Source organism: Poecilia reticulata, linkage group LG1, assembly GCF_000633615.1.
Source record: "Poecilia reticulata strain Guanapo linkage group LG1, Guppy_female_1.0+MT, whole genome shotgun sequence".
Lineage (NCBI taxonomy): Eukaryota > Metazoa > Chordata > Actinopteri > Cyprinodontiformes > Poeciliidae > Poecilia > Poecilia reticulata.
The window spans coordinates 14,715,416-14,736,302 of NC_024331.1; the positions used below are offsets into that span (position 1 = coordinate 14,715,416).

General features: G+C 39.8%; 1 protein-coding gene across 1 annotated transcript in view; it reads left to right on the top strand.

Moving 5' to 3' along the window:
* LOC103464217 (neuronal acetylcholine receptor subunit alpha-7-like) overlaps nt 1-20,887 on the top strand; it is a 42,451-nt gene that overhangs the window by 5,299 nt on the left and 16,265 nt on the right. The window contains exons 2-4 of the mRNA XM_008408177.2: nt 7,871-8,010; nt 10,651-10,695; nt 15,668-15,777. Coding sequence (XP_008406399.1) covers nt 7,871-8,010; nt 10,651-10,695; nt 15,668-15,777 — 295 coding nt within the window. The remainder of the gene's footprint in view (nt 1-7,870; nt 8,011-10,650; nt 10,696-15,667; nt 15,778-20,887) is intronic.

Here is a 20,887-nt window from a genome sequence, read left to right on the forward strand (position 1 = left end):
GAGGGGTTGGAGGAGCACATACAACGAAGCGTAGATTCCATCTCCTGATTCATGCGCTCCGTCTGCCCATTAGTCTGAGGGTGAAAACCAGAAGACAAAGACACCTTAGCCCCGAGCGCGCCACAAAAATCTTTCCATACCTTGGAGATGAACTGGGGCCCCCGGTCAGACAAGATTTCTGTAGGAATCCCATGGAGCCTGAAAACATGTTTAACAAGCAAAAGAGCAGTTTCYGTAGCCGTGGGCAATTTTCTAAGGGGCACCAGATGACAGGCCTTGGAGAAGCGATCAACAATGGTAAGTATGACTGAGAATCCCTTAGAAGGAGGCAGGCCAGTGACAAAATCRAGAGCAAYGTGTGACCAAGGACGGCCCGGAACAGGTAAGGGCTGCAAGAGGCCACTGGGAGGTTGATGGTGAGACTTGTTTTTAGCACAGGTGGGACAGGCTAAAACATAATCCTTAACATCCTTGTTAAGGGATGGCCACCAGAAGGAGCGTCTGATTAATGCTGTGGTCCGACTGGTGCCAGGGTGGCCAGAAAAACGAGAAGCATGGGCCCAATGAATTAACCGGGAACGAACAGAAAGAGGAACATAATTTCGGTCTGAAGGACCGGTACCCGGATCAGGATCGGACTGCTGAGCTCTGAGGATCAGGTCGGAGATATCCCAGGAAACCCCCCCCCCATGATACAGGATCGCGGCACTATGGTGTCCACAACAAGGTYACCCTCGTCAGAGGAGAACTGTCGAGAGAGGGCGTCAGGTTTCACATTCTTYGAGCCTGGTCTGTAAGAAATGAGAAAATTGAATCTCGAAAAAAAAAGAGACCATCTAGACTGTCGAGGATTCAACCTCTTGGCCGTCTGCAGGTAGGACAAGTTTTTATGATCTGTCCACACCACGATYGGMAGCTCAGCCCCCTCCAGCCAATGACGCCACTCCTCAAAAGCCATTTTAATAGCCAGCAACTCACGATCCCCCACATCATAGTTTCTCTCTGAAGGTGAYAGCCGGCGAGAAAAAAAGGCACATGGATGCAGTTTGTGATCAGAGAGCGAGACTTGAGACAAGACCGCTCCAACMCCCGAGTCAGAAGCATCCACCTCCAACGTGAACTGTTGAGAAGGGTCTGGTTGGATCAGAACAGGGGCACTAGCAAACTTCTCCTTCAGAGCCGAGAAAGCTGCTTCTGCTTCAGGAGTCCAAGTAAACTGGATCTTGGTGGATGTGAGACTTGTCATGGGGGCYGCAGTCTGACTGTAGTTACGGATAAATCTCCGATAAAAATTAGCAAACCCCAAAAAACGCTGTAACTGTTTGCGGGAGGAGGGRGTCGGCCAATCCAGAACTGCGCGAATTCTCTCCGGATCCGGCTTCACCTGCCCGCTCTCCAAGATGAACCCCAGGAACGAGATGGAAGGTACATGAAACTCGCACTTCTCCGCCTTAATGTACARACTGTTYTCYAGAAGACGTTGTAGAACCAGTCTGACATGCTGTTTGTGTTCCGTTATGTTCTTGGAGAAGATCAGGATGTCGTCCAGATAAACAAACACAAACYGATCCAGAAAATCACGCAGCACGTCATTGATAAGAGATTGAAAAACCGCTGGRGCGTTTGTCAGACCAAATGGCATGACCAAATATTCAAAATGGCCCAACGGAGTTTTAAACGCGGTCTTCCATTCRTCACCTTCACGGATGCGGACAAGATGGTAAGCATTTCGTAARTCCAATTTAGTGAACACTGTGGCGCCCTGAACCGGTTCAAAAGCTGACGTGAGAAGGGGAAGAGGATACTTATTTTTAACTGTGATCTGATTGAGGCACTTGTAATCAATACATGGTCTGAGGGAACCGTCTTTCTTTGATACAAAAAAAAATCCGGCCCCTAACGGAGACGTAGAGGGGCGGATAATGCCTGCAGCCCGTGACTCATTAATATATTTTAGCATACTCTCCCTCTCTGGCTTAGAAATGTTATAAAGCCGACTGGAGGGCAGCGGAGCGCCCGGAAAAAGATCAATAGCGCAGTCGTAGGGCCGGTGGGGGGGAAGTGAAAGCGCTTTATTTTTTTTAAACACCATTTTCAAATCATGATAGTCAGAGGGCACTTTGGACAGATCCTGGGCGTCATCTTCGTCCTCCTGGGTGGTGTCAAGTTTTGGRTTTGTCAAGGCCGACAGCAGGCAGGTTGCGTGGCAGGTTCTGCTCCATGATTCCACTCTTCCCTCATACCAGTTAAGGTGAGGATTATGTYGTCTCAACCAGGGAATGCCCAGCACCAAAGGGCTCTGTGGAGAGGGAAACACATAAAAAGTCAGAAACTCTCGGTGATTGCCTGAAACCAGAAGTTCGACAGGTTTAGTCTGTTGTGAAATTGCAGGCAGGGCTCCTCCATCCAGGGCTGAAACTTTGATTGGAGCGGGAAGAGAAATTGTAGGTATATTAAGCTTCTTAACCAGTTCCTTATCAATCAGGTTTTGTTCACACCCYGAATCAATTAGTGCCGAGAAGTTAACTGACCTTTGATTGATGCACAGAGAGGCAGGAAGAGAAAATCGGGAGATCAAACTGGAACATCCACCCACCAGGACTCCCGTGCTCACTGGTGGGCTTTCCCTTTTAACCGAGCAGGACATGCAGCGACAAAATGACCAGCAAGACCGCAGTAAAAGCAGGCTCGRGCTTCTAGCCTACGTTGCCTTTCTGTGGGGGAAATCCTGGTGCGGCCAATCTRCATGGGTTCCTCGGGAGGRAGCGTATKCGGTATGGTTTCCATGGCAACCTCGGRAGCGAAACTGYCTGGGAAGAACACAGGTTTAGTTCCCTTYCTCTCTCGGGACCTCCCTCGMAGTCTATTATCAATCTTAATAGCCAAGGATATTAAAGCCTCCAAATTGGGTGGTTCGTCCCKGTAGACAAGTTCATCCTTCAGAGTCTCATTTAGAGCCTGAATGAAAGCYCCTTTTAGAGCCTCGTCATTCCACCCCGACGTAGCTGCAAGGGTGCGAAAATCWATTGCGAATTCAGCTGCAGAACGGGATCCCTGTTTCAAGTTCCAAAGCTGATGCGTGATTTCTGAACTAGACTCTGCATAGCCGAATGTYTGCTTTAACTCACTTAGAAAAGTWACAAATGGTATATGAGAAAGAGAGGCCAGRTTAAATTTAGCTTCTGCCCATCGCAGGGCTTTCCCTTTCAATAACCCGATCATATACGCTATCTTGGCAGCGTCATCTGGAAAAGAGTCWGGAGCTCTGCTAAAAACGATGGAACATTGCAAGATGAATCCTCCACACTTTCCAATCTCTCCAGAATAGTGATCAGGTGTCGGAAGCGGGATCTCACGACCTCGGTGCGTCCCAACTGGAGTTGGCTGCGTTGGAGGTCCCGCGCTGGGTGGAGGAGCGGCGGCAGCGGCAGCGGCTGCTGCTGCTGCTGCGCCGGCTGTATTAGAAGGCTGAGGATTTTGTTCCAGTCTATCTGTCAATTCTGAGACTGACGTTCTCAATTGATCCATTATCTGCCCCTGGAAATTCTGCTGATCCAATAGAGTACGAAGCATGGCGTCGTGACGGGCTAGGAGTTCAGCTGCGCTTAGAGCGGGTMTTGTGTGAGAACCTGCTGGGTCGAGYWGGCTCGATGGTTCTGTCATGTTGGATTTCAGTTTCCTGACCCACATGCAAGTTCACACAACACCAGAGAACACTGTTCAGTGAAAGTTTAATGCATTTCAAAACGGTACAGTCTGATTATATTCCAGAGGATGGGTAGGCCGGTCAGCTCAGGTTTGTTTCTTCGGAGGGTGGCAGCACGGAGGGAAAAGGCTAGGATCCGGGAGCGTTCTTGATCAGTGATGGAGAGGGGAGGAAAGCGGCAGGCGGGGATGTCCGGTCTTGGCAGGAAACGCGTTTGTAGTCCAGACCTGGTTCTTGGCTTGATTCCTTCGGTACCTCGGTTTCTGAGGGAAGACCAAAATGTTACTTGAAGTCATTTAACAGAACATCCTCAACATGATTTCTGATTAGACCCTGACCAACAAGTGGGACCATCGAGCGATGAGTGACGGCTCCACTGCTTCTTAAAGGTCCACCAGTCAATCACTCGGAATCCGCTGCCGGTGCGTCAGCCCGTCAGAACTCTGCCCCGAAGATCCTCTATAGGAAAGAGTACCCACACTAACCCGAATCCTAACAACTTGAGTATGTAACTCCAAGGTCATGAAAACATGTCATGTCTGCGTGGCATGAGGTTGCTATAGCAAAATCTACAAAGCAAGCTCGTTTAGAATCAGCCAAAAAGTGGTTCTTGCATTTTAAAAGTCAACTTTGACATGTTTGTGTTCATTGCAGCGATGAACAACTGTCACATGTGAAATTATGAAATGTTTCAAAAACATACAAAGACATGCTCTGGCTATTTGATGATGATCTAGCATGTAAATTTTGGCCCAGACCAAAACATAGGTTTCAGTACAGATGGATTTGTTGCATCATGAACGTGTCTGGTGGTAACATAGTGATACATCAGATATGTTCCCCGTCATCTGGCACTTGTGACAAGAAATTCAGATGACAGCTACTTCCTTAAAAATGCATACTTTAGCGTAGTTTCACTCTCTCATAAAGCATTCAGTCTAAATCTGGTTTTAAAAGCTCATTTATTGACTGTAGTAGTGAAAAAGAGAAATAAAAAAATCAGTGAAGCTAAAAAACAGGGAACCCACAGTTTACACATGGAGTTTTAGTACTATTCCTCGTTACTGTTTGTTAAAATTGCTTTCCAGTTTCTAAAAGCTACAGCAGGGTTTTTAGATGTGACACACTAGATTGCTGTGTTTTTTTTCTTTAGAAACAAACACTGACGGTGTATTAAGGCTATGTGAAAAGAAGAAAAGGTAAGAAGGAAAACAACTGTGATTGTCACTGTGACAAGCAGAATGGGAACAGCAGGGATGCCAAGAGTGTAAATAATTATTTTGAAGGCAGGATGTACCATGAAGAGCGAAAGACTCTAACTATTTCTTTGTTTTACTTGCAGTATAGCTGCACTGAAGAGAGACTTCTTTTATGCAAACCTGTCGTTGTCTCAAAGTTCTGCTTTTAATATGTTGGCATCAGACAAGCCAAGTGTTCATTGTGAGGAATGCATTTTAGATTTCTGTCAAAATTCTACTATTTTGAAATATTTTTAAATGCAAAATAAATCCGACACATCTTCCTTAGCAGCCCCATGGAAACCTTCCTAGTTGTCGTCAGGAAACTGGATGTGTGAAGTGGATGTGCCGTCTTAAGCCTCATTTTAAAAAAGGAAGAGTTAAATGGTGGGATTTAGAAGCAGCTTGCTTCCAGATGATTGCTACCGGCGTTAATGATGCACAGCTATTGTGGTTGAATAACGAACAATGAGATGTCGCAGTCGCTCTTAATCTGAACATCATGCCCAGCGCTGCAACGTGAACAAGCAATGTGTCCTGAAAACAAGCATTAAACCTTTGCAGGTCAGTATTAAGTGAAAGGCATGACTAAAATTCCCATTGAATTCAAAAGGATTCTTGCTACATAAAATTATCAGAGGGTGCATAGGAAACACTTATTTGCTTTTTGAGGAGCATGTCTGCCCCTGTTTAATATTTCTAATACAAATGTTTTTGATGGTTTTGGGTTTTTTTTTTAGAAATGAAATAATGTGCACAATTTAGACTTTTTTCCAAAACCTGCACTAATTATTTGGTGTAATTTGCAAAATGAGCCTCGACACCTATCACTCTGTCGTAGCAGCAACCCAGTTCATAAGAAAAAAATACAAAACCAATTTCCCTTAATTTGATAATCAAGGAAAACAAAAGTACAGAATAGAATAATTATTCCACTTGAAGACTGTACAGTATATGTTGCCTGCCAATTAGATGTGTGTATTTGTTTTGCCACTGCATTCTGACAGGACTGTCTGCTACTCAGAATGTCTTTTCTTGGTTCACTCCACTCCAGTGCTTCTCCATAATTCGGTTGGCTTACATGCTCTCCTATTATGCAGATTTCCTTTCAAACCCAGATTTAGGGATACCCAATCTGACACTTGCCAAAACCTTCGCACACGAATGCGCGGCGAGGCATCTTTCTTTACTTTTGCTTCATTAGCTGATAAGCCAGCCACACAGTTTTGTGGCCACACAGATATATTGGTTGTCACTTGGTAATTGGTAAAATATGTTGGGACAAGAGCTAATTTGGATAGGGGTCAGTGGGAAGACGAGAGCTGAGACCTTTTCATTTGCAGCTAAAATGTGAGTCTGAGGGCTGAAAAATTTAAGAAGATAAATGAATGTTCTCCTGATGACAGTCCTGAAGTGGATTGTGGTCGTATTTCAATTTTATGGGATTTTTTTCCTTCTATTCTTTTCTTGCTGGAAGGTCTTTTTTGTTTTTTCAAAGGCAGTGTGTTTTTCACACAAAAGTTAACTTAAAAAATAAGGGACTGTACATTAAGGGCAAATTAACAGCTGTTATTGAAAATAGCACATTTGAATGAAAAGATATGTGCAAAAATGACAACAAACTACTTAGAAGATGTGAACAAAATGTTCAAACAGCAGGGTTTACATCCCTGCAAATAACAGCAGCAATATAAACGGTTTGCCAGGAGTATTGATGGTTATAAAGTAACACTGCTTTGTGCAGTTAGGATGCAGCAGATCTGTCACTGTTGTTCACCAACAGGTTTATGCACAAATAGTGGGAGACTAATGCATGTCTCTCACTACCTGCACATCCTAGCATGGATGTGGTAATGTTGATGTAAGAGGGCCAATCACAATGAAGACGAGAAAAGCAACCTGGCCTCCATAAATTTAAATTAATCCAGCAAACTATCGTTTGCCATGGTTTAATCTAACGCAATGACAACTAAATGTCACTTGCTGGACACTAGAGAAAGTTTCCTTTTCTTTCAATCTCTGTGTGAAAATCCATGATGCTTCAAATATTTGGACCAAATTATGTGAAAAGTTAAAAACTATTTTGTGTGACCTGCAGCGATATTGTACAGTTTCTAAGTGTATAAGTTTGTTTTGTGGCATCCAGATTCCATTATTTCATTAAATATTTTATGGTTACTTTGAGGTTTTTAAACAGTCTTTTGTTAATATGCGAGCAATTTAAGTAACATGGTGCCAAAGAGAATTTATGCTCATTCGTAAATAACTGAATTTGCTTTGCGAAAGGAATATACAGTGCATCCTTCCTGATACAGATGCACGGGTTGTTTGTTTTGTGAAAAACACTCTTTCGAGATCTGATTAATACAAGGGAGATTCAGTCAAACTACAGCCAGCAAATTAAAGTTTAGTGAGTTTATAATGGGCTCATTACAATATGCTTACTTTGACTTAATTCGTTCTTCTTTTGAGGGTTAGTTTTGCAGAAACAATGTCAGAAATACAAACAAGCAGGCAGATTGGATTACATACAGTAAATTGATAAAGTTTACGTTTTTATAAATGATGTGGATAACTAGACATGAACGTTGACGTTTATTTTTGTCTCTTTTCACAGTTGTTATCCAACTCTCCATGGTTTTCACTTCTACTCTATTTGGGTTTATATTCTTTTCATTTGTGCTGCTAGTTATGATCAGCCTTCTTTGTAAAGAAAAGGGTTTCCAAAACGGCAGACATCTTTAGTCTTTGTTTGAATGAATAAAACATGACAAGTAAGGACGATTGCCAAATGAGATTTGTGTTGGTGTTTTTACTCTTGCTTCTTGTTTTGCACTATAAAACCACTTTGCCTTCTAATAGTTCTCTTTTCTAAATTGGTTCCCTGCCAGATGTCCTGCAGTAACTGTCCATCTGTCCCATCCAGCTTGTCACGGCGGAGTGTACCAGAGGAAGCTGTACCATGAACTGATGCTAAACTACAACCGTCTGGAGAGACCAGTCCAAAACGACTCTGCTCCTATTCTTGTGGAACTTGGCCTGACCTTGCTGCAGATTATTGACGTGGTGAGTTTTTGTTAAATACAATTTACATTTTAGGTAAATGCAAAATATATTTTTTAAACCAGCATGTTTAAAGCTGAGAAGCAATCAATTGCTCTGTGAAACTCATTCCAACCCAGGCTGACTGTACTCTTGCACATTTCCATGGCATTTTGCATGCATTTGTGCCCGAAAGCAATGTCAATGCACACACCTCATTAATCTCTGAATTTATTGTAAAATTGATTATCAGAAGAGAAAGTTAGTCTTTGAAACAACAAGTTGTGTTTTCCTCCAAGCACTTTTAGTTCCACCTGTGTGTGGTGAGAAAAGACGTTTCATTTTATTTACAAGTGCAAAATTAGAAGATTTTGCACTTGTAAAAGAACTTATTTCTTTGGAGTTTCTCCAGTGTTAGAATTAATAATGAAAACAATGTTTCATCTGTCATGATGGACATTTTTTGGAATGGAAAAAAAGTTAACATCTATCATGTTTATATCACGTTTTTATTTCCTCCACTGATTAAAAATGCCACAGCTTTAGCAAAAATGAAATATTGGACACTAATGAGTCTCATACAGCCTAATGAGGTAGTAGAGCTTTGGTTTTACCCTCTTCTTAAAACCAAGACGAGGTATAAATTTTTCTTCGTCTTGATTTTCACAGTTTTTAGGTGCTTCCATAAAAACACCGTACCTTTCATTTCCTGTGTCCTACATTCCATTTCCTTGAGCACCATTAAATATAAAAGGAATCACATTGCCCAATCTTTTTCATGTCAAGCTTGCAGCTCTGACAAAGACATATCTGTATCTGAGGTAGCTGCTCTGACATCCCTTATGTTTTATTCTATCAGCTGCTCTTCATTATGTTTTTCCCCCTGTTCTCCATACCGTCCATCTCACAGGACAACACACAACCTCCTGCTGCTTAGACCCACCACTTAGACAGACCAAAGGAAAAAAAACAAAAAACAAGCTGACACACCGTCACATCCTTGACCCAGCCTTGTCTTAAGACATCTTTTTATGCACGCCGTATAATAGAAAGTAGCATATGCCAACTTGCAATGTAGACTCCCTAATGCACTATTAATGTCAGCTCACAACTTCTTAAGCTACATTTTAGCTAATTGTTACAGCGCTGTAAAATAACAAACTGGAAACAAAAACTAATTAAGTGAGATGAAGGTTTCCCCTTTCATTTATCATATTATGTAGCTACTTTGCCTCATTTTACTATCATAGATTGTTATTTTGTAGTAGCACTTGTCACAAACCATGTTTTACATATTTTCCACGTGTTCAATATTAAGCACGTATAGAAAACAGAAAGATGTATTCCTTGTTATTAGCTATGCGGTTTGATGGCACCATACATAATAGATAAGCCGGAAAAAGCAAATGAATGAATGCTTTGTGGACAGCAGTGAATAATGTAAATCTCGCTGTTCTTGTGGGTTTGTTTGTGTGGGATGGGGTCTCTGATTTCTCCATCTGCTCCCATCGTACTCTGTAACCGTAAAACTGGGTCAGGTTACGGCCAACAGATGGAGTCCAACACCAAAAATGATAACAAAAACCCAGACAGACGCACACAGATTTGTCACTACGCAATGTCAGCAGAAGTTTAACTCCAAATATAAGTCAAGTTGAATTTTGTTAAACAGTTTACCTACATGTTGAACATTTGAGCATTTAATTCACCATTTGATCCAAATAACATACTACATTTGATTACATTTGAGATATTTACATATATAAACATAAAACATAAAGACAGGCGCAGAAAAACTTCCATATCCCAGTGGGATCTTTCTTTCTATATCTAAGCAAACCTCGCTGTCTGAGTGTTTCACAGTGTACCAATTTTTATATTTCCAAAGAGGGCAAAAAAAGCTACGAAACAAGATGAAAGGGAAGGGATAAGGAAGAAAACCGTTGAGCAGTTTTTGTTTGTAAGATTTTTATCGCAGTCAAATAAAACAAGCGGGTTGAGCCGGCTGCATTAGACTGTTTTTTCATCATGGGTAAAATATTGTGTGAACAAATCGCATACAGTGCAGCTGTGACCTACTAGACATTAAACAGATAACATGCACTCCAATCACTTTTAGTAACTTTTAAGTGTTTTTGCTCTTTAATATTTTTCAAGCGGCACCAGGATGACTTATTTCTGTTCTCGTCTTAATCCAGCTTCCTGGATCTTACCTCCAGTCTTCCCAGACCATTAGCTTTAGTGGTCTGGGACTTTCTGCTTTCATGACAAAAAAGTTCAGAAATCTGCACTCGCTCGCTGAACCTTCTGTAAGCCACCCGTGTATAAAATGCTTTCCTTTGGTCGTTTCATAATGTGTAATTTTACTCCAGTTGCTGCATTGCTCAAATGGGCGTACGCATGGCATTGCATTAAACAAGCTGGAGTGCATCATTGTCATTCAGAGAACACATCAGCTCTGACTCATCTGGGGTGCAGCTTTAACTTCACAGCCAGTTATTCTCATGATCTCACGAATCGTGTTTACCAACCTTGCAGAGTTTTTATTTTATTGTTGTTGTTTTCTCTCTCCCCGGCCCGTAGCATATTTTCATTTACTATCTGTTTACAGCCGGTTCTACTTCCAGCTGACAGTCCTCTCTGTCTTCTCTCGTTCCCCTCTAGGATGAAAAGAACCAAGTGTTGATCACAAACGCGTGGCTGCAACTGGTATGTCTCTTTGCTCAGTAAATAGTGTGTGATCAGTGTGATAATTTTATGTTCATTTACATTTTAGTTCAAAACTATTTATGCCCTTGGCGGGATTAGATTTAAAATTGTTTTCATTCAACCGAGACGTTTGTTTGTGTTTTAGAGGATGAAGGGATCAGGAAAAGCAGCTCTGCATCACTGGCAGCTGATGTGATGCGGAGCTGCTTCGTAGGTTTATGCGCCTTATTGTTTCAGGCGTTTCATCCTTTGCTGAAACTGTAGGTGGTCCAACAATCAAGGTAGCACGGGCTGTGTCAGGGTAAATAATCATCTGTTACTTTTAAAATAAAAGTAAAAGTGCAGATAAACAACACAGCAGGCAGAGTCGGTGGAGAACAAAGCAGTTGCTGTAACGCCAAGTCGTTCAAACTAATCTGCAGTCTAGAGCGGTACAGGAACAGCAATTGGAAAACTTCATATTCACAGCTTCACAAATATTTCATAGTTGATTTGGGGGGTCAGCAGTCCACACTTCACCTTTAGCTGAATCTGGACTAAAAATCAGTATTTGTTTTTTTTTTTATTGCACTTGTAGGTGAAAGCTAATGGGCAAACTTAAGTCGTACCAATCCCACCAGTCCTTGACCTCTGTACCCAGAATGAACAAACGTCTTGAGATTCTTTTCAGAAATCAATTCGAAAGCAAAATAAAAATGTTGACATTAGATACAACAGAACAAGAAGATAAAAGTAAAATAAAGCTGTTTATCCTGTCATATTTCCGTTTAACTGACTTTGTTGTGTGCCCCACTGATTTTGTGGGCTGAATGCTGATAAGTTTGGGCACCAAGTTACCACCTAGTTAATGGGTATTGATGTGATAAAGATGGTCTGATTCTCATTGAATAATAAAGAAAAAAACCCTATTTGGCAGGTAGAAGCATAGCAGAGTTAAGTTTGCTTTACACAGAAAATAATTTGACAAATTTTCCAAAGTCATGCTGATCAAAACTAGCTGGATTAATTTAGATCCCACTAATGGGCTAATCTGATGTAAAAAAAAAAAATAAAATAAAAATAAAAAGAACAACTTGTAAAATCCAGTCCAGGTTAGCAGCAAGCATGGAATAGAATCATAAACAATTCTTGTGTAGAAAAATTATCATATCTGCCCTCTTAGGCAGTATGCTCAAGCATTCTAGATAGATATTGTCTCCTGCAGTAGAGAACATGCGTGCGCTGGGTGTAGACGAAGCCTGAACATATAAATATGAAAAAGCAAGATCTGACAGCAGATCTTGCTGTCAGATCTTGCTGACAGCAAGATCTGACAGATGGTTTGATGGTTCCACCAGCATGCGGCAAAGTCCTCCGATATGATGGCCGACGGAACTGCTTGATACATCTTCAGCTCTCTTTTGACACTATCTGCTTTTCTTCAGTAAAAAAAAACTCCTTCAGTATAGTCTTTCTGGGCAATTTGTAGGCTGGCAGTTATTAAACAAACCACAGTTTCTTTAGTATTAAAATAAAAAAAGGGAAAACATCCAATATAGGCATTAAAGATTAAAGAGAATCTATATAATTTTAAGTATAGCGCTCTTAGGGTCTTTTCACGTTTGATTTGGACTCTACAATCTGAATATCACAGCAACATTAGCACGCATCATAAGAAAACAATTTTTTAATTTGCTGCATAGAAATTTTGATGAACCTGTTACTTATAGTCTCAGTTTTATGTTTCCATCTCGTTTCATTCTCCTTTTTACATCTGGAGCTCATGACATTCCCATGTGCAGTTAGTAATCACTTAAAAAAAAAAAAAAGCCTGTCCCTTTAAAAAATATTTAACCAAACGTCTTACACACGGGATATTGGGTTCCACTTCTGCATGGAGGATCTTAGCTACTGTGGATTTTATTTTAAAATAAAATAACTAAAAATATGCTGAAAGAAATATTTACTACCTTGTGTAGTAGTAAGGAAAAGTGTTACGTTGGTGGAACCAGGCATGTGGAACGTCCTTACATCCTTCTCTTTATTATTACAGCAGATCCAGTCAGAACAACCCATTAGAGATGATACAGTCAAGGTTGAGTTGGCTGCTGACTGCCTTACAGGTTATGAATGTATCAATTATTCAATAAGCCACCTCTTTAATACATCATCTACTTTGGTGCAGTAGCTTATGGGGTCTTTGCAGATGCAGCAGGACTGCGAGGAGACTTGAGTATTGGATTATGCAGCCAGAGACAATCAGTCAGATAGTTGGAAAAGGAGCGTGTTTAACTTAACTGCGTCTTGGATGATATTAGGATTTTTATGAAACGTGTGATCGACAGAGAATGAATTACATTTCTTGAGGTGAAAATTTGTAATCTGATTAGCTTTTGTTCATATCTGTGCTCTGCTTTTCTCTCCTCCTCTCACAAATGATAAAGATAATTGCAGATACGTTGCATATCATGCACTGCAAAAGAATTATGGAATTATTATAATAATAATGTGTTGCGTTTTAATGGCAAATAAAAAGTTATTCTTAATTGACAAGTGAATGAAAAATGATACATAGTTTAGTTTTTTTTTTACAAATAAAAATCTGACAAATATATTGTGCATTTGAACCCTCCCGACCCCACTGAGGGACAAGGGTGAAAGAAAATGGATGGATGGATATTGTGCATTTGTATTCAGTCTGTTTTACCTTTTTTACCCCTAATAAAATCCAGTGCAAGCAGAAGTATTCTGATTAGAAAATAAAATGATGTTTTCTGAAGGCCTCAGGGTTTTTTTTTAAGCGAATGTTAAGGAATAAACTGCACTACAGACTTCCAAAAAAAGTAGAAAATTTAATTTAGAGCAAGATTAGGTTATAAACAGATATGAACGCCTTACGGAGAACTAATAAATTCTGTGTCAGGGGGAATGAAAAGAGTATGGCACAACTGCAAACTTACCAGTACATGGTGTCCTACTTTAAGTAACAGGTTGAAGAAGAAGGAGAAAGTTAATCAAAGAAGAAGCCAAAAAACCATTGACAGTGATAATAACACCATAGACCAGGCATCCCTTTTTCTTCAGCAAGATCCAAGGCAGCGCTAAAACAAAACCTGTTAGAGGCTGCAAAAGATCTGAGTCTAGGACTGAGGTGTACCTTAAAGCATGACAACAATCCTAAACATACAGACACAATTATGAATACAAGTTGTGTATGTGTGATATAATGGTCTGGATGTAAATATATATTGATAGTCTTTGGTGACATCTGACCTTTGATGTTCATAGACTGCTATTTTGAAAAGGGGATTGGGTAAAATGTTTTACTTAAAAAAAGAAGAGAAAACATGAATCATTTCTACTGCTACTTTGGGAGTGGTCCATCACAAAAAGTCCCAATGAAATATACTTAGGTTTGTATTTATAGAGTGACAACACGTGAGAAGATACAAGTGGTATGGATGGATACCTGTCAACCTGAAGGACACGTCTGCACCAGACAAAAGTATTTTGGTTGCACTGCTGTGCACCACCAATCAAATTCCACTCATGCATTTTCTGACGGTGAACAGAGACACCGCGAACAAAAATACATATTTCTGCACCCAGATAGGTTCCCAGAATCTGTTTTCTGCTGGTTTGTGTTGAAGAGGCTGAACAGTGAAATCACTCCTAAGAGACGAACATCAGGAAGACGCTCACATCACCCAAAAGACAAGAAGCAATCAGTGCCACATATCAAATTATTTTCACAGCTTCAGCCGCTGTTTCCGCTGGATTTCCAATTTGTTCCGTTTGTGTCTTGTGCTTTAAAACAACTTGATAGTAATCATAGATTTGCAGAGCAATTATCACACTATTTTAACTATGGCTGTCTCGAATTAGTGATGCTTGATACTAATATTCCTGTTACATAACTGCAAAACTATTCTTAGACAGATGCTGCCTGGCATTACGGATGATATCCGCCTCCCTGACCAAAGAGCTGAAGGTTAACTGCTTTGTTGTGCTTTCACAGCCAAGGAACATGAAAAGAAACATCAAACATGTCAAGGTTTAGTGATGGCAAGTGTGGTATAATTAAGTCATTAGCCTCCTCAGTGGAGACATATGTCAGCAGACACGAATGAAATGTTTCAGAAAAGAACATGGTTTTTATTAGTAGGAAAGACATTTTCCAACTAATACGAGGCAAAATCTTACTAAATGTAGGGGAAGAATACTCTCTGCATGCATGCACGATTACGCACGTATATAATGCGAACTAAGCAGATGTGCATCATATACAGTGGCCACTTTAAATGTAGGACTTTGGTTATTCCACGGAGAAGAGGCCCTAAAGGTTTAACATGTGCCTACATCCATCTGCCCGACTCTTATACAAGAACGTTAAAGCAAAACGCGCTTAAAGGCTAAAGCACACAACATTCATATAACTACAGATGACAGATTAACTTGTTACTTGTCATAAATAATAATGATTTTTTTAAAAAAGCAGCAGTGTGTGCTTTTAAAATGCTGTGAAGCTGGACTCACTTCGCTCTTTGCTGAATTGAGCCAACCTCGGATGGGATTCCGGGGAGCGGTGCCAAATGTCGGCTTGGCAGACTTTCAGTGGCAACGTTCATTATCTGAGCTGGAGACAAAGTGTAACAGCCAACAACTAATAGCCTGTGTAATAGGGAAATGTTTGACTTTTGATGGCCTCAGGTGAATCACATTTAAAAGGAGAGGTTTTTGAGGGATTTTGATCTTTCAATACCTCTCTGCGTCAGCATTTATCATAAAATAGGATTAAGCAGAGGTGGTGCATCTGCTCACGAATCAACATTTTAATAATGACCAGAGCTGAAGATAGAGAGGTGTTGTTTCTGTTAAATGTGTCTATGTGAACAGCATCAATAGAAACCTAATGTTTTTGTTTTGTGGGTTTTTTTTACTTTTGCATCCTAATTGTGAAGCAAATTCATTGATCTGCTTTCTTATTCTACAGCATTGGACGGATATTTATCTGTCCTGGAACCCAGAGAACTACCCCGGGGTTCAGAATCTCCGCTTTCCCTCCAATCTGGTTTGGGTTCCAGATATCCTCCTCTACAACAGGTAATGTCTGTTTGTGTCTCTTTTCTCATCTCCTGCATGCTTTTTTTTTTTAAACTCACGTCATGCTTTATGCTTTTCATATTATCGGTTGCTTTTGACTGTCTTGATTTATTGTGTAAACATTGTCATCTCTTGGGTTTTCCTGTTATCCTGTTTTATTACACGTTTTATTTTAAATCAGCTTCATTTTATGGGTTTGTTTGCACCTTTTATCCATTTTTTGTCCCTTGCATTTTGTCATTGTGAGATTCATCTGATAGCCACGTTTGTAACTCTGTTCAGCTCACTTACAGGTTCAACAATCACCTTGATTCCCTGAACCACTGTCTCCTGTGATTTTGAAGTTTCCATGTGTTGTGTTTTTTTTACCCACATGAGTAAACATCCTGAAAAAATTACAAAAAATAAAAAAAATAGCCAGTCTTTTGGCTTCAGAATGACCTTAATTTTACATCATAAAGAACACAAGTTTTGAAAGCGTTTCTCAAAGGTTTTGACTTATAAGGCATAATATCAACAGAGTTTCTGCAGAGTTTTCATAAGAAAATTAACACACCACCACATAGGATTGTGATTTAGTGACTGTCAAGGCTATTGGAGTACTGTCCACTGAAAGTTGAATATTTTTAAACTCTTTTGTGTCGTGTCACTAGCCTGCATATGCACATATTTGCAAGCAACAATCGCTCCATACCGCAAGCTCAATAGAGAATATATGGAGGAGGGAGAGACGTCACCTCCCATGTGTCGAGCCCATGAGGAGGATTGAACTCTCGCATCAGTTACTGGCCAGGCTCATGGTCTTTTACCACAGAGCAAACCATGACATCCCTGTAAGGACGAGCATGCAGAGAAAAGCCAGTGTTTCCCTGATTTTTAAGTCAGGAAAACACTGGCATAAAAGTCAAATGTGTTTTTGGAATAGCCGGCTGTACGCCACAAGCCTTGCACTATTTCTTTGAGTGTTGCTAGCCAGTGTTGGCATGATGAGGTTGTCGCCTGGACACAACGCCAGCATTTGAAATGTTCTTACAGGTTTTTTGTGCATTCTTCAATTTCACAATGGACAATGGGCAACCAGTATGGATAATTGTAAAAAGAAAAAAATCCACCAAAAGGATTTTTAGCATCCTCTAAGCAGTAAGGGAACTCCCACAGTTCAATATGTTTTACCTGAAGTGTGATGTTCTCTTGGTGAACCCTGTAAAGCTCTCCAAGACCCTGTTTAGAACAAACACATTTGTGGTGTGATAACGTCCAGTGTGACATTGAACTTCCATCTCCTTTCAGATACAGACTGAAGTTCTGAACAAATATTCAATGAGCTTCCAAGAATACCAACAGACCCTGATCATGATTTGCATCCTTGATGTTTAAATCTCTTTATGATGTCAAATTTCTCCCTAAGAAAATATTTTTTAGACTTCTGTAGCATTTATACAAAGCTGCAAATATGATAAACAAACACAGAGAGCATTTATCCATTTGTGAAACAGCTGTGCCTCTGGGATACGCTGTGGTTTTATCTGGCCCGTGTGAGAATGTTACTGTCCCAAGGGATAATCGGAGGAAATCAAGCATATGCTTGCCTTACGGAAAACTATTCTTGTAGATTTAATACAAACACATTTAAATATTTCAGAGGACTGTTGACAGCAATATTAGATGGACAATCATATAATTCGTTTAAATGTTTTGAGATTTTTGCAACCACTTTGTTACTTATAAAGTTCCTGGATATATATTGCGCAAAAGGAACTCCATTTGTGTTTCTGGAAAAAATCACTAAAAGAGATTCTATATACATATTTTTTGTCCAATCCAAGTTATTTGGAATTTATCCCTTACAATCTTCCATATCAACAGACTAATCACAGATGCTGTGAAAATAAAATTACACAATAGCATTAAAATGGTTTTTGATTATGCAAAAAAATATATAATGTGATATATATCTTGTGATACTCTACTGAAAAGTCAAGCTAATCTGGCAAACCAATCTGTTCGTGTTTTATCCAACTAAACCCGATTCATTATCAGTAAGAGTCTCACCTTGGTTGGGGGGAGAATGGAAAAGAGAGACATGAGTTTTTGCTGTGTAACAGAGATAGCATTAAACATTAAGCCGCTTACGGAGAGGACCACAAATCACAAACATTAATGACAATATTTCTGATGCAGGCGCGGGTTGAAGCTGATGTTCTTTATGCTTTGAGGATTAATCCTGGGTAAAATTTTGGCTTCATTGTAATAATAAAGTAAGCCTGCAAGATAAGAGATTAAAATTACAAGATTTTAGAATTTCCATTAGAAAATTAGGTCATGATAAACTTGAGCAAATATGAATATGGGGGAAACATTTTTAAAACAAGACCAATGCTTAAATGTACAGTTCTGCAGTTTGCGTAAGAGGAGATTTTTGAAGCCATATGTCCAACAATAAGATCGTGTATGAATCACTTTCTCACATATATTAATTGCTGCAAAACTGTTTTTCCTCTGCATATGGTGCCTGTCAGCATTATACACCTATACACAGTTTTTCTACAGTTGGTCATACCTTGATGCAGTCAATCAGGAATCAGGATTTTCAGACCAAAGCAAAGTTGTTGCAAAGTAGAAGGAAACTGATAGATTACTTTCAACATTTTGTAAGTTTGGCTTTTATATCTTGCCCCCTTTACAATAATTAAACAGTACTTTAGTGCAACCAATTAATTTCAAAACTCAGCAATGAGTAATTTAATCCGAGTACAAATCCAGCTGTTCTGTGAAGGCCTCAGAGGTTTGTTAGAGGACATGAGTGAATAAACAGCATAATTAGGCCTTGAAAAACTTATATATAAAGCCACAAGTGTTTTATGAGACACCTCCCAACACATGCACCAAGATGATCTAATAATTTGTGATCAAAACCCAAATCTATGACATAAAAACCCCAATATATGTAGTTGAAAAATGGCAACAAGGAATAAGGATTTAAAAAGATGTGACAATGTTAGAGGTGTCGTTTTGCAATCCAAAAGTTGTGGATTTGATTCCAGTTTCCTCCTTCGCCCAGCCAAGGTATTTAACCCTACGTTTTCCTACCAGTCGACATGTCATGAGTGTGTGCGCTTGTGAGCGAATCTCTAAAGTGAAGCAATCTGAGTGGTCAGTATGACTTGAAAAGCCGCCATATAGATTCAGTCCATTTACCATTTATGTGTTAAGGCTTTGATCCTGTCTGTCAGGCTGCATGTAAAATTGAAACCTCTGGAGTGCTGAACTGTGAAAATCTAAAATTACTTAACAGAAAGTCATCTGTCTGCACAGCTTAGAGGAGTTTAGACGGGCACCACGCATCATAAATCCTCAGGCTCGGTGGTGTTTGAGGTTTATTCTGTGAAGGACCTGAGAGGGTGACTTCCTGTTTCTGCTTATATGTATAGGAAGAAAGTCACTGCTGTCACGTGAGTACTTTTCTCTGTGCAGCTTAAGATCAGTCTCTTCAAACCTAAGATCAGTCTCACAATAACTCCGCTGGTAGGAACATGTGGGACGAGTCTGTAGGAGCCTTGAGAAATGGAGGATCTTGGACGCAACACAGTCGTCCTGTTTGCTCCATGGCTCATTATTTCTCTAAACCCAGCAGGAAGAACGTTGAGAATAGTTCCATGTCTCTAAGGATTTCAAACGCTTGACAGTTTAATGCTTTGTGTCTGTGTTAGCACATCAACAACAATGCATCCAGAGTGATTTGAGAGACGATGAGGGGTGAAGAGCCAATCCCTATAGAAAATCGAATGGCTCAGATGCAATGCTCCGGTAAAACACAATCTCCTGATGTGTGTTGATGTGCAATAGATGTGTGTCTGTGTTTAAATAAGTTTCTTTATGGACTTGGTAGACTGTCTGTGACTTTATCTGGTGCTACTTTTAGAATACATACTATATTTGGGTGCAATTACCATCCAAATGCAAAAAAAGCGTGTTACTTAATGCTTTTTTGCGTGTCTGGTTTTTTTATTCAAAAGCCGCCTTCCAAGAAAAAATATTACTATAAACAGTAAGCAATTTAGTCTAAGAACTAGTTCATTACATGGGGATTCGACGTATTCATCATGGCTTTATCAGGAATCTCTAAGATGTTGCTTTTTCTGTCCCTTAAGATCTTGGAGTTCAAATTCATGCACTCGTGTGTGTGTGTGTAGACTACTCAGACTGCATTTACTGGTACTAAAGCAAAACCAATCTCTAAAGACTTCACTTAAATCAAATTGTGACTGCCAGACTCCTCACTAATTTAAACAAAAGGCTAAATTTAATCTTAGTTCTACTTTTATGTGGGCTTCAGTTTAAAGCTTTAGTTAGAACTTTTAAGGATTTGAAATTGCTCCTCACTGAGTACATAAAGTTGCCGTCAAGCTGATCCTTAATTAACTTATCATTTGTGTTGCTGCATCTGAAAACACTATGTTTGTTCAAAGGTGAAGAAATTAATGATGTTTTGTAAAATATGAAGGATTGTCATATAAAACGTCTGTCTATGATTTATGATGGATGCCCATTACTAAAAGGTTTGCCATGGAATGAAAGACATAAAAGCATACAGTGCTGAGGACAAAGTTACTGCTTGCTGTGAAGTCACCATGTTCTTTTTCCCTTTTCTTTTTTCCTGCCTAATAATGACCTGATCAACTTGAGTTGAGCTCAGTGATGCACACGTCTGAGTTGTGACACATGCTACAGAATTATTTTTGACGTGTCCAAAAGATCCTTGGCAACCTGAGCCGGCTGGAGATTTACATTACATCTAAAAAGGATGAGATCCTCGAAGCACAAAGCAGAAATGCCCCAACATTCTTAGTAAGGATTTGGTCTATTCATTAATCACTGACAATCATGTTCAAATTCAGCACTGCTTATTTTTTTTTTGCATCTTTCTTCTTTGGTTTCTGACTAGTTACTAAACAGCTTCCATCAGAGCCTTAAAAAAGCATTTGTTTTAAGAGACAAAGTCCTTAACAGATTAAGTTAATGCTAGTTTTTATACATGTGATATGTGTTTTAATACTGGCTATATTTGCTGTCTACTTGTCAACTGAACACAGGAGGAACAGGACTATTA